General features: G+C 42.7%; 1 protein-coding gene across 1 annotated transcript in view; it reads left to right on the top strand.

The window, feature by feature from the left end:
* Nucleotides 1-15,236, top strand: part of ADAMTSL1 (ADAMTS-like 1) — a 441,112-nt gene that overhangs the window by 357,747 nt on the left and 68,129 nt on the right. The window contains exons 21-23 of the mRNA XM_011930366.1: nt 902-1,030; nt 9,967-10,146; nt 13,475-13,609. Coding sequence (XP_011785756.1) covers nt 902-1,030; nt 9,967-10,146; nt 13,475-13,609 — 444 coding nt within the window. The remainder of the gene's footprint in view (nt 1-901; nt 1,031-9,966; nt 10,147-13,474; nt 13,610-15,236) is intronic.

Here is a 15,236-nt window from a genome sequence, read left to right as displayed (position 1 = left end):
GTGTAATATAATACCACAACTTATTCCTCCTATGTAACTATAATTTTGTGCCTCTTGACCAATGTCTCCCTATCTTCCTCTCCCCACTCCCTTCCCCAGTCTCTGGTAACCACTATGCTACTCTCTACTTCTATGAGATCAACTTCTTTAGATTCTACATATAAGTGAGATAATGCAGTATTGGTCTTCTGTATCATTTCTTTTTTGAGACAGAGTCTCACCCTGTCACCCAAGCTGGAGTGCAGTGGTGTGATCTCGGCTCATTACAACTTCTACCTCCCACGTTCAAGCGATTCTCATGCCTCAGCCTCCTGAGTAGCTGGGATTACAGTTGCATGCCACCACATCTGATTAATTTTTGTATTTTTAGTGGAGATGGAGTTTCACCATGTTGGCCAAGCTAGTCTCAAACTCCTGGCCTCAAGTAATCCACCCACCTCAGCTTCCCAAAGTGCTAGGACTACAGGCATGAGCCACTGCACCCAGCGATCTCTATTACTTCTTATAATTGCATGTGAATCTACAATTATCTTAAAGTAAAAAAAAATTAATTTTAAAAAAAGGCCTTGTAAAACATGATGTTGAGGGTTGTTAATTTAATGATTAGAATGCATAAATCATCTCAATTTGTATAACATGCTCTATCTTCAAACTCTTCAATCCTTGGTCTTTTACTGACAACACTACGGTAGGTAGGTAGGTAGGCAGGTATGTAGGTAGGTAGGTAGGTAGGTAGGTAGATGCTTTTATACTGTGCACTTACAATTTTTCAAGAGAAAACATAGTATTTGCAAAAGTCTGGGTAGACCAGCCATGCATTGGTGGTTAGCCCACATTTCAAAGGAATGCCCCAATTTCCAGTCACCACTGAGTAACATCTCATATTCTTTCTTATCTTCAGGAAAGCCACTAGTGAAAACGTCACGAATGACCGTGATCAACACGGAGAAGCCTGCAGTCACAGTCGATATAGGAAGCACCATCAAAACAGTGCAGGGAGTGAATGTGACAATTAACTGCCAGGTTGCAGGTGAGAAGTTCATGTATTATTTGTTCACGTGTTAATGGAGCCCTGTGCTAGGTTGGGGATACAAAGACAAATTAGACACAAATTTTACTCTCAGGGATATAGTGCTAGTAGGAACGCCAAAGCGTGAACCTCAGTCCCTCTGAAAGTAGAAAGCGCTGCAAAAATTTAGAGGAGGAAAGATTAATTCTGCCTGGGACAGGTAGGTAAAATTGATCTTTTTATGTGTATGTTTTTCTTTAATCTTAGCCTTCCATACAGATAGAATGTGAACATGTAAAGATGGGGGCAAGGAGTTCCAAGTGGACAAAGGAGAGTGATAAATCCATGGAAGTAGAAAATCCTCTAGGCTGTAGAGAGAACAGTGTGAGCTTTAGTCTGGGTGGAGCCCAGAGTGCAGAAATGCAGGTGGGAAGTGACGTTAAAGAGCCATGTTTCCAAAAGCAAAGCATTGAAGGGAATGGATTGAAAAAGGGAAATCCTAGGACAGAAAGGCCAGGTAAGACCCATCACTGTTGTTTAGAGGAGAGGTCATGGAAGCCTGAACTCAGGGCAGTGGGGATGGGAAGGTAAGGACTGGATGGATATGAGAAAGATGGCAAGAGGTAAGGCCAATAGCAGCCTGGAGCTTGCTCGAATCAGAAGTTGGCAGGAGTTATTAAAGAAGATAGCCAGTGGAGTTCTGATAAAGGCATTGCCCTCAGATGGGCCTTGCAAACTCAGAGGCCAACGGGGACCAGGAAGGCACAGGGAAGCAAGGAGTAGTAGACAATAGGAGGTGGTAATATGCTGTGTATAAAAATATTTACCTTCAATTAAAAGACAGAAAACACCTACATATAGCAGAATGAGGTCCAGCTACTATTTTTCCCTTCCTGTAGACCACTCATTTGTGACGTGTACCGTAGGGGTTTCACTGCCACAACGAGATGAAGAAATGAATGGTTCTTGTGCCATTGGACAGCTAGTTTTCTGATTGCTGTCCTCATCAGATATACCACACAGTGGCATGGCCACGCCAAACCCAGGTTCCCAGATCATACCCTATGTGCAGAGTAGACAGGCAGTGGCACCCCATGCTTTGGTGGTTTCTTCATCTTAGATCTTCATCATCTGGAGATTTACCTCACTTTGTTACTTATAAGACCAGAAACCCCATTTTAGAGTAAGTAGGAGGAGTAGCTTAACCTAGGACTTACTGTTTCCAGATAATAGCCAAGTCTGATTTTCTCTGAAATATTCTGATAGCTTTAGGATATCTGAAATATGGCCAGATCTGGTGGCTCACACCTGTAATCCCAGCACTTTGGGAAGCTGAGGTGGGCAGATCACTTGAGCCCTGGAGTTGAAGACCAGCCTAGGCAACATGGCAAAACCTTGTCTCTACAAAAAATACAAAAATTAGCCAGGTGTGATGGTGCATGCCTGTAGTCTCAGCTACTAGGGAGGCTGAGATGGGAGGATCGTTTGAGCCCAGAGGTCAAGGCTGCAGTGAGCCATAGGCATGCCACAGCACTCCAGCCTGGGTGACAGAGCGAGAACCCTATCTCAAAAAAAAATTAGGATATCTGAAATATAAATCTATCTCTGTAAATGTGCATTAGCTTCGCCTTTGTAAAGTGTCTCATGGCCTTTGTGATGCTTCCCTTCCAGCCTCATCAGTGAAATCTAGAACCAAGTCCCTTCAGTCCCTGTACTCCTAGATAGGTAGTAAGACAAAACCCCTGACAGGGATTGGCATGGATGAGCTTTCTCTGCAGGGATTAATGTTGGTGCCAGTAGCGCCCTTTCTGCAGAACCATCACCCCCCAACACACACCTGATCACTATGGACACATGCTTTGGTGAGGAAACACTGGTGATATGATGGACCACGTTGTGTATCTTCTTGAGAGATGGAACTGGTAGGAGTAAAAGAATAAGGGAGGGGCCAGGTGCGGGGACTCACACATATAATCACAGCACTTTGGGGGGCCGAGGTGGGTGGATCACCTGAGGTCAGGAGTTCGAGACCATCCTGGCCAACATGGTGAAACTCCATCTCTACGAAAAATACAAAAATTAGCCAGGCATGGTGGCAAGCGCCTGTAGTCCCAGCTGCTCAGGAAGCTGAGGCACGAGAGTCACTTGAACCTAGAAGCAGAGTTTGCAGTGAGCTGAGATCGAACCATCGCACTCCAGCCTGGGCAATATAGCAAGACTCTGTCTCAAAAAAAAAAAAAAATTGGGGAGGAAAGGGCAGCAAAACAAGGAAATGGGCATTTAAAGGAGATTGGGAGAACCAGAATCTGGTTGAGGAAGTATTTACACTGGGGAGCCTACGACATTAAAACAAGCTTTGGTCACTCTTCCGTGTCGCTTGGGGCCCTCTCTCCGGGACTTCATCCAGAGGCTCACTTGATAACCTTACAGTGAGAACCTAGGTTGTTATACCTAGTTTTCCCTGGCTGTGGCATTGCAGTCTTTATTTTTGTTTTTACCCATAAAACCATCTGTATTAATGCTGATTAACTAAAATAAATATTTGTGTATTTGTCATTATTCCTTTTGTTAAATAAGATACTCATTCAAAGTAGGTGGGAAAGAGCCTGCTTTTAATTACACAGTGAATTAGCTGGACAAGGAAATCATCTGTGGGCTTAGTCTCCAGTTAAAATACTGACAGCTATAATGCTAAATGCCAAATGGCAGAGGACTACCTTTACTTTGCTGCTATAAGTGGCTCTTATGGCTCTTACTCTTGGACATCTCTATCCCATTCGTAGTCAGGCAGCTTAGTGACCTCCTGATTGGTTAGGTGGGATTCTCTGAGCACCAATAACACTGCCAGTAGCTAATACTCTAGCTTGAGAATTTGCAACCCAGACTTTGGTAATAGACAGGGAAGTGGGACTCCATAAGGGCCTCCTTAAAGAAGTATTTTATGTCAAATTCATTCATGTTATTCATTTGGCAGTTTTTTATGGAATATTTAATCCAGCTTAGATCAGATTTCTCCTAATCCAAGGAGCCACAGATAAACAAGATACAATTTTCAGGAAGCTCACAGTCTGGGAAGGAGAAAAGTTATGAAATATGTAATGATAATACAATGTGATATTCAGATACAGTTGTTGTTTTCTTATTGTAAAATATTAAAGTACTAAAGAAATTTTAGAAAACACAGAAAAATTCAGGAGGCCGAAAAGGAAAGAAAACAGCTGGTTCAAAGTCGTTCTCTCCAAACTCAACCACAGCTGACATTTTATTATATTTCCTTAATCATTCCTTTTATCCTGCTTTATTTCCTCTCAGTAATAAACAGTTGTCTGTATCATAAGCATAATTTTAATGGCTATATAATAGCCTATGTTAAGAATATTATGTAATTTACCTAGACTGACTCAGATGTTTGAATTGTTAGCAATTTTTCATTAAAAAACTTTTTGCATACATGTGCTTTCAGCTTATAAAGTACAGCCTCACACATTCTTCCCAGTCCTGAAGCATCAACAGCATTAGGCAATGAGTATGCTAGGTTTTTTCTTGAAAAGTGACCTAATTGACTATATTACTCCCATGCTTGTTCTCTATTCATTCTCTGAAGAGCTCAGAAAACTGAGTCAGTGATAAAGGATCAGGGGAAGAAGCAGTGTTTCAGTAAATAGGAACAGAATGTGCAAAGGGCCTGAGGTAGAAAGAGCATGCTGCATTTAAAGAATTAAAACCTGGCTGGCGGTGTGGCTATAATATCAAGAGCAAAGAAGAAAGTAGCATATGAGGCTGAGGAGGTGTGGGTAGGCAGGGGCTAGATCTTACATGTTCTCATAGATTATGGTACAGTTTAGGTTTTTCTCCTAAAAACAAAGGAGCCATTTGAAGGACTTACTTAGGAGATAAAATCAGCAGGACTAGGGATGCACAGATAGTTCAAGAGTCAGTGATGGGTGGTGTATTAGGATAGATTCGACTCTGGTATCAAGTAGATGCCCAAATGTATAATGACTCAAACACAATAGAAGTTTTATTTTTGCTTAGCTAAGTGCCCAAAGAGTACACTTGGTCATCTGGAGAGGATCTGCCCCCACAGTGTCATTCGGGGTCACAGGATGCTGGTTGCTCTGTCATCTGAAACACATGCCTTCCAAGGCCTCCCTAGGGGTTACCTCTATCCTATCAACCAGGAGAGGGGAAAACAATATGGGGGATGGTTGAGAAGGCTTTCAAGGGCAACACCTGGAAGGAGCACACATTAAGACTTTTCACATTCCTTTAGTCACATGGCCACGTGCAACTACAAAGGATGCTGGGGAAGGTGGACTCACTGGGTACTCAGGAAAAAGAGGGAAATTGGTTTTGTGAACAGCTATCATTGTCTGCCACAGTCAGTATGGAGAAAAGTGGAAGGCTGGAAACCTTCTTTCCAGACTGCCATGATTCTTTAGAATAACTGATAAGGCTGACAGTTGAGTTACTGTATCCTTTCTCTTTTCTTTCCCTAAGCCACTCTACCTCCACACCTCCTAAGAAGCTTCTAGAATTTCCCATGTAAAGGTGTACCTTTGAGTGGACACCCCACCTTGAGACGCTGACACACCGCCATGGTGCAGGCAGCCTTCCAAATATAATAAGAGATCCAATTATCAAGAATACCCTGTCTGGGATTTTTTTAAAAAGAATATTATAGCATCACCCTACCTGGCAGCTCCGTGGACATCAAAGGCACTGAACCTTGTAACCATATCTAGTTACCACCCATTATGTCTAAGTTCTTTTACTGATCCTTTCAAGCAGCAGGGAGAGCATGGTGCTGTTGAAAAGGTATACCACAGGGGAAAATGTAAACATGGGTTCTTTTCCTCCCCAGGTTTAAGATACAAATAAAACCAGGGAGGTTAGCATGTGGAGCCTATCCAAGTAGCCGGTCCACAACAACACAGCTCTTGGCTTTTGTTCTGTGGTAGAGCATATTTTCTGTCATTTTCAGGTGTTTCTTTTTGTGGCATTTGCTGTCACACCACAGCAGGCTAGAAAAGATCATCTCCCACGACCTGACCAAGCTTCTCAACAAGAAAGAGCTAACAAAGCCAGAACACATGGATTCTGGAACCTCTCTCCTGACAACACCTTGGTTTTACAAACACAGCAGAAACATTAATTCTGAAAGTAGAAAGGAATTAAGCATTTGACAGTTCAGAAATACTAAAGCAGCAGTTCAGATTTTCTCTCAAGAGTCAGGCTAGTATAATGGCAGGCGGTGTACACTCGTTAAGATGGGGACTGTTGGCACTAAAGGTATCTCAGTTTGAATCCCTGCCCTGGCACTGGTGGGTTACTGATTGGCTGTAGGGTAGGGAATTCGGGGGAACAGGAACTCTGCCCCCATGTAATCGTTCAGGCATCCAAACAAATGTGACCTTAGGCAAATTTCTTAATCTCTATGAGACCCTTTTTCTCATAAAATGGAGTTATTAAATAGTACCTGCTTCACAGGATCATTGTGAAAAATAAATGATTGTGTTTATAAAATGTTTGGCTTACAGCAAATGTTCAGTCAATGTTATTTCTCCCTTTAACACACTCAGGATACGTTTGCATGGCTCAGTACACTCCAATGTTGAGGTATTCTGAACGTCAGTATTAAGCATTTGTATCACTACCTTTTCAAGGGACTGTGTGGAACATTCAAGGGCTGGTGAAGTTTTCTAAAGCATCATTGTCATCTCTTGAGAGAAAAAGAAAAAAAAAACTTTATAACACCTCAATTATTGTTTTCTCTTTCCTCATTCTACATGTGTAATGTCAGAGCCAGTTATGGAAGGACTGGCTGTCACTCCAAGGTGTCTTTGTAATATCATTCTCTGCCTAAGGCCCACAATTCGAGGCAGGAAGTCCTCAAAATGTGGCACCAGCAACAGTACCTACATCGGCAAACTCATAATGCAGATCTGTGTGTGAATGAATCTGAGAGAGGTTTGCCAGTAGATTAAAGAATGATTCCCACTTAATTTCTCTTCCCTTGGGACCACTTGTCACGTCCACAGTTCCAGGTTTACAGAAACTGGAGCTTTCTTCCTCCACCCTGCTATTCTGAACATTTCCACTTCTCCCATGAAGTCCCCTACTGTCACCAGAGGAATTCCGCCCTTTTGGTTTATATCCAGTCCTGTCCTCTCAAACAAGCACAATTTTAGAGCGGCACGAGACAGACAAACATAAAGGGAATGGAAGAAGCTTGCAAGCAATTCCTCGGGGAGTGAGAAATAGCTCCCAGGTCTCTCTCCATCCCTGGGTTCTCTCCCTTCTCCCTCTGTTCCACCCTCCCTCCTCCCCTCTGTCACTCTCACTCTCATTTTCTCTCCCCCTGAGGCTCTGTGTTTGCTGCCCACAGCCCTCCTCAAAGGAAGATGCAGGCAGCAAGTGCTGCATGGAGCAATGTGAGGGAAAGAGGATGAATATTGGTAGAAAATGGTTTGCAGGGCTGGCATGGTGGCTCGTGCCTGTAATCCCAACACTTTTGGAGGCCAAGGCAGGTGGATCATCTGAGGTTAGGAGTTCGAGACCAGCCTGGCCAACATGGTGAAACCGTGTCTCGACTAAAAATATAAAAATTAGCCAGGTGTGATGGTGCACACCTGTAATTCCAGCTAACTCCGGAGGCTGAGGCAGGAGAATCGCTGGAACCCAGGAGGCAGAGGCCACAGTGAGCCGAGATCATGCCACTGTACTCCAGCCTGGGTGACAGAGCAAGACTCTATCTCAATAAAAAAATAAAATAAAATAAAATTGTTTGCAGGACCTCATTTTTCCTTGTTCTTTCAGGAGAAAAATAACTAAAAGTGCTTTTCTTTAACTTACTTCTGAGGCTTTCTCCTGAATGCTGTGGATCTTTTTTTTTTTTTTATGGGAAAAAACTAAGCTCAGGGCCCAAAGTCCAAGCTGGCATGGACAGGCATCACAATGCTCTTGCTCTCCCTAGTGGTGCTATAATGAAAAATCACTGTTCCACCCCTCACCTGTGTCTTTTCTCCAGGTATCTTTAGAGATGATGCCAACCTGGCCCCTCTTATGCACTTGAGCATCAAGTATCCTACTGCTAGAGCCAGATTCATGTGTGCCTCTCTCTGATGTGACAAGGCTGTGGTATCCAAGTCTCCACCTGCTTTCGTAGCCCTGCCTCTCTTTCTCTAGCCAATTTCAAGGACACGTAACAAATACACAGGCAACTCCTTGAAGACTCTGCATCCTCAACAGAAGGCTAGCCATTAAGGGCAAATTGCCCTTACCCCAAAGGCAAAAACGAGCCCCAGCTCAGGGAAAACACTAGATCAGTAGACTAAGGTCTGGCTCCTTGGCCATTTCTGGCTTTGACCCCATTTCCTAGGACTTGATACTTCTTTTTTTTTTTTTTTTGGTTCCTGAGACAGAGTCTTGCTCTGTCCCCCAGACTGGAGTGCAGTGATGTGATCTCAGCTCACTGCAACCTCTGCCTCCCAAGTTCAAGTGATTTTCGTGCCTCAGCCTCCTGTGTAGCTGGGGTTACAGGTGCCCACCACCACACCCAGCTAATTTTTGTATTTTTAGTAGAGACATGATTTCACCATGTTGGTCAGGCTGGTCTCAAACTCCTGATCTTGTGATCCATCTGCCTCAGTCTCCCAAAGTGCTGGGATTACAGGCATGAGCCACCGTGCCCCGCCAGGACTTTACACTTTAAGCATGCCCTGGATACATGCCAGTAAGTTCTATAAGTAAACTGTATGAGCTGGGTCAGCAGGCTGAGGTGTGCTTTCCACTCCCTAGAGACCTGTGAATCTGTGCTACACACTTTGAGTCTCGCAACACACTCAGAGCCTGACCTCCTATAGGATCTTCCTAAAACAGCATGTAGGAAGGCTCATCCTAAACTCCCAGGGCCTGTTTCCCAGCGTGTCAACCACAAGGAAACTTCCTGAGGAATTCACGGACTCCCTTAGAGCACAGAGCCTGGCTTCCAAAGACAGAACTCATCCCAAGTCAGCAGATGACGTCCCCATCTCTCTCACAGAAAATAAACTTGGATTGTGGAAAGAGTTGAGCACTTTCCTTTTGTCCTTTTCCTGTGGTTCTACTGATACTACCATTTCATGTTCTCTTGCTCTGAGAAGATACGTAGGCTTCCAAAAATACAAGCATGTTTTCTATATAGAGTGTGAACTCCAGTTCCACTGGAACTCTAGCAGCTTCCATTCATCTAGTTCATACATATATTTTAACGTCGTATAGCTTTTCACTTTTTATTAAAATATATCTATACAGAAAAGTACACGTATCATAAAGGTACCAAGTGAACACTCCCCACCAGACCAGCCTCAGGTCAAGACACAGAGCATCGCCAGTGGCCAAGCCCGTTGTCCCATTTCTCAGTCACAGTCCCTCCCCATTCGTTCCATTGACTGACTAACAGTGTAGATTAATGTTACCAGGTTTTGGTTTTTTACTTAGGGAAAGGAAATTATACAGTATGTTCTCTTGTGTCTGGCATCTCTTACGCAACATTATGTTCATTTCATGTAGTTTCATTTTCACTGGTGTATACGTTTGCTTCTCATGTTTTTCAATATGTTTTCTCCAAAGAATTTGGGTACTCTCCTTCCACCTTGGCAACCCCCCCGGCCAGTTGCCTGTTTCCTGGCCTCCCTCTTCCTGCTTCATCACTGTAGGTTTAAAAGGCAAAAGATATGGAGACAACTGATATTTTTATCTTGTATCAGCATTTATTCTCACTCTTTGGTCACCCTGAAGTCTATATCCTTATCCTACCAGGCTCTGGGCATTATTTAGTTTGGCCAAAGCATGGTGGAAGATGGCGGTGTAGAGCAGCCCCAGGGAAGGGGGATTCAAGAAGCTATAAATGCCTCTGGGCTCATCTGAATGTGTTTGACTGATGAGTTTGTTTTTTTTTTTCTTCTTCTTCCTAGGAGTGCCTGAAGCTGAAGTCACTTGGTTCAGGAATAAAAGCAAACTGAGCTCCCCCCACCATCTGCATGAAGGCTCCTTGCTGCTCACAAACGTGTCGTCCTCGGATCAGGGCCTGTACTCCTGCAGGGCGGCCAATCTTCATGGAGAGCTGACTGAGAGCACTCAGCTGCTGATCCTAGGTAAACACTTCAAAGCTGGTTGCCTCTGCTGCACCCTGTTGGGGGTGACTATCGAACCTACCCTCTACCTCCTTTGTGCCCTAATCCAATTAAGGACATAAAAGGTAAAATTGGTATCCCTTGGCTTCTTCCCAATGTAGGGCCTTTCGATAGAACACAGACTTTGAGCCCAAACAAAAGCTTGATCCCTGGCTCTACCATTTACTAACTGTCTGGCACTGGGCAAGTTACTTCACTCTGCTAAGCCTTAGATACTGGTCTCTATGTGGAGACTCCAGACACGAGGACTGCAAGGGGAGAACAGGTATCTCAAACAGAGATAACCGAATTAAAACAATTATCCTTAACTCTTCCTGCATTAAGGACTTCTTTGAGAATCAGATAAAAGCTATGGATTCCTCCTTCAAGAAAAATTCATACATGTAAAATGTTTCATATAATTCCAGGAAACCTATGGTCTGGTCCACCTAAAGTCTCCACATGTACCCCTAAACATAAGAACCCCTGATTAAAGAGTCTGGCATGGCTCCTGGTATAAAATGGGTGCTTGAAAATAACAATTGCTGGGACACCATCCACAATCTGATTATTGCCCAGTTCTGGACTCAGCCATGTTGCAAGCTATAACCATTTTTGCCCCCTGGACTAGGGATACCCTGCTGTTCTTCCCCACTGAGTCTGGGTGCTAGGGAGATAAAGTTAAAAAAAAATGAAAAACTTATTTTTGGCTTTCTCTAAAAACAGAACAATTATTAGAGCACTTATGCTCTAATTATGTTCTTTCTCACCTACAGAAAGCTGTCATTCTAAGGAAAAAAAGGAAAGATGTAAGAAATAACAATTAATGCCACACTATACATGCATACACATACATTATAAACTTCCTCAGGGAAAAATATTTAAACTTTACACTTCTGTTTTCATACCCAGAGTTGAAGATATATCAACCCATAGGTCCTTCTAGACCCTGCCCACTCAGATTTCAGAGAGGCCCAAATGGGTTTTCATCTCACTGGTGGCTGCATAAACCTCCAGCCATCTTAGGAAGCCACAGAAAATTGGCTCAGAGAAAGATGTCATTTGTTTTGCACTGGGTTTCATCCAACTGAGCTGCTAGTCTGGAGCCCAGAGCCCAGGGAATATTGCCCCACACTGAGTTATGGTGCTTACCAGTAAGATTTTTCTCCCTAATAATCCTTCCTTGTTGCCTCTGCTAACAAAGATGAAAGTCTAAGATGTATGGCTGCTACTGTGCCTTTGCCAGTGAAGTGTGCATGTTCTATAGGCAGGTGCTTACTGCATTCCAACTGTAATACAGTATAACAGTGAACACGGTGTTCGAAGAGCAAAACGTCTTCCCCATTTTCATCGTACTTAACGGTGAAAAAAAATCACTGTCAAGACTCTTAAGTTTAAGGCTTTTCTTGATCACAGTTATTGGTTTATTAATGAAAGTTTGTTAGCTTTTAATAGCTACTTTATGAACATCAAAGCAATGTCTCTTTTAATCCGCAAAAATGTAGCTTAATTTTTAAAGGGGAAATTTTGTGGATGAAGCTGAGATTTCACCCCAAGTTCTGTGACTTAACCGGTAGCATGAGGACCTGAAGTGTAGTAAGGCAGACTTTCATCCGTGTATTCAAATAGTCCATTGGACAGATATTCATTAAGTGTTGCCATTTAATGTTGTTGACATTAAGTTCCATGTCACCTGGACACTGGTAAAGTTTTAGGAGAAATATAAGTGGTGGCCTCTACCCCTGGAGAATTTACAGTTTTCCTGGGAAGAGCAAATGGACATGCACTGGAGAGGAAAATTACTGTCAAAGCTGTAAGGACATTAGGAGGGGCCAACATTTGGTCCAAAAAGAGTTGATTGTTTTGAAGATGGAAAGTAGCCCCCTATTTTTGCTCTTAGTGAATAAGCAAAGGTTTCATGAGTTTCAAGAAGAAATATTGAGGAGGAGAGAAAGACACTTTGCGTAAACTGCCACCATCAATTCCTAAAATCATGGTATTCCAGAGTAGACAGAGATCTTGGAAAGGAACTTCATTTTGTAGATGAGAAAACGAAGGCTCTGAGGATTTAAATGACCTAATTAGTGAATGACAGAGCCATGGCTCAAACTGAGGGTTCCTGAACCAAGGCATGATGTTTCTCTCTATGCCATATGAAAAGGGTTCTTTTTAAACTATATTACATATATATATATATATATATGTAATCTCAAGTTCATTGTGTTTTCTATAGAATGGTCTTTGTCAGTCAAAGGCAGAAAGACTGAAGGTATGTTTTTCAAGTAGACTCAGGCACCATCATGTCTTATTAATTCACCGGCCCTAACAAGTGCCTTACAAGGTGCCAGGCGCATAGTAGGCCCCTTGCAGAATGCTGTTGAAATGACCATCCATTTCAAGAGCAGTACTCCTGGGCTGCTGCTTCCATTCCAACAAGCGCTCTGGAGAAAAGGGTGGGAGCTGGCCTTGGGAGTGTAAATTGCAGTTCTTCAGGAGATGCAGGAAGAGGGGCAAAAGGATCTGCTGCTTTTCCAAGAGAATCTGGGATCATCCCACTGCTAAGTTCAGCGGGTGTTTGCCTCTTTATTTTTCCAGCAGAAATGATAAGCCAGTATATATTTCCCATTTTAGTCACTTTTAGCATTGATTAACTGGGACCTCTGATGACCTCAGCACTGATTCCTTGTAAGATTCTGAGTGCTGAAGCATCGCATAGCAACATTCTCCTCCCTGCTTTATCTAGGTCCTACTTAGGCATTAAAATCCAAACCACAAAGCAAATTAACTTACTGACTTCACAACTTCATCTTTTGCTCCATAGAAAAAGGTCCTTTTAAATAAGAAATTTCTGTGGTGTTTCTTTATCTGTGCAGACAATAACAAAGTGCCTCACTCTAAAGACTGTTACTAGGGCTAAATGAAAAATGGACTGAAATATATTTAGCACAGAACTTGGCATAGTAAATGCTAAAATTCGCTTTTTAAAAAAAGTGTCTTTATGATATAGTTTAACTTATCTACAAATGTATAGGTACCCAGTAGTCAAAGTGAGAAACCCCCGAACTTTGTATGCCTGCTTCTTCTTACTGACCTTATTATTTCAGGCATCGAATACCTGTATTAAGTTTGAAATTCAGACTCACCTTGATAGGGATTCCTCTATAGGAAAAATGATGTTAAAAGGCAACAACAATAATGTCTATCTTACATACACGCACACATGTGCATATACATGCATACCCACCTCTTCCTCTTCCCTTGATACAGCCTTGTGTTTAACCTGCCTGATCCACCCTCTGCCTTCTCACAGATCCCCCTCAAGTCCCCACACAGTTGGAAGACATCAGGGCCTTGCTCGCAGCCACTGGACCGAACCTTCCTTCAGTGCTGACGTCTCCTCTGGGAACACAGCTGGTCCTGGATCCTGGGAATTCTGCTCTCCTTGGTGAGTCTAACCCTTGGAAACATTGGGCAGAAATCCAGGACTGGACAGGATTTATGGATGGGTGACTGCTTGCAGGTGGGAGGGAGGCAGCAGTAGGGGGTGGCCAACAGGAAATCACTAAATTGCCTACAGAATCCAGACTCACCAGTGGAAACTTGGCTGACTTTCCATATGAGGTGAATGCAGTTGTTAGTCTGGACTCTATGGCTTGTCTAGATTCCAGTATGGCTCCTTTCTGAATCCTCTTGGGTTGATGCCATCTCTTGAAACCGTGAGAGAACTACAGCAGTAAAGAACAGCTCCTATATCTCCTCTCCTCTTGCTAACCATTCCCCAGTACTCCTCCATTATCCCCTCCCACCTAAACTAGAGCAATAATCAACTTTCTAGGAGGAAGTCAAATATCAGCACCCTCCAAAAGGAAGACTATACTATTTAAACCAGCTTTCTGTAGATATAGCCTAAAGCCAACCCAGAAAGACTCCTCAAGGCAAGTGCTGAATTAATTTCACCAAGTACAACCTCCCTGTCATCTAGTGTTGGAAACCTTCACCAAGTTATTTCCCACATGGGTAGTGCCCTCTGATGGCAAGGAGTTGTACGAGGGCATTCAAGTCCTGGGCCCCCACACCAGAATCATGGAGATGCCAGAAAAACCTTCACACATGACCTCTGGAGATGGACAAGGTGGAAGAGAAGAATTCTTCTGCCTTCAAAAGGCCTGAGTGGGGAAAAACAGACCCATACACGTGCAGAGACAGGGAATATATGAGAAGTTTCTGTACCTTCCTCTTGTGCTGTGAAACTAAGATCTAAAACTCCTCTTTAAAATAAAACAAAAAGCCAAGGCCTACAAAGTGGTGAAAATCTTCATACTAACTCTGTGTGATCCCAAATGTTGACAATAATAGCTAGAATTATTCCTGTGGCTCAAAATTTAAAGCTTCTATATTCTTTTACCTAGCAAGGAACAGAAGGCCAGTGAGTTCCTAGTCATACTGGTGATGACTTATCAACATGGCCACAGGGGCCTGTTATCTTTAGGATTAGAGCACAGAAAGATGACCTTCAATTTTTGTTTTCATCTGAAACTCACAAAGAATCTTCATAGCTTATCAGCATATGGAAAAATCTGATTTCTTTATTTTTGACTTGAGTAAAAATAAGACAGGGAAAGTAACAAGTAGCCCTATTCTGTTGCCCATGATTTATACAAGTTTGGCACTGAGCTTTTCTGTATCATGTTGATCAGAATTAATAGAAGTTTCAAAATTGCATATTGCCTCTGGCTTACAAATAGTAAACTTATTCCAAATGAAATGTGCATTGTGAACTTCTTTATTTTAGACTCATCACTATGAGAAACTCTCATAACTGTTCATCATAGCCCGGTCACAAGCAGGGTGTGCAGCAGTTGTTTCTTTTCAACTTCAGTAACTCTTTTGGATCACTCAGGTGCCATTTAGCATGCTGGAAAAGTTAACCTGTTCATATTTTTACATGATAGCTTTACTTTCATTCTCCCTTATTTTGGAATAAAATTTTGTTTTATTTTAGCCATGGGCAATAAGAATTTATTGTACTTTATGTTGCCACAATCCATTGCTAGTTTATGGTGCTTTGTTAC

Source organism: Colobus angolensis, unplaced genomic scaffold (assembly GCF_000951035.1).
Source record: "Colobus angolensis palliatus isolate OR3802 unplaced genomic scaffold, Cang.pa_1.0 Scaffold86, whole genome shotgun sequence".
NCBI lineage: Eukaryota > Metazoa > Chordata > Mammalia > Primates > Cercopithecidae > Colobus > Colobus angolensis.
This window is presented reverse-complemented; position numbering and strand designations above follow the sequence as displayed.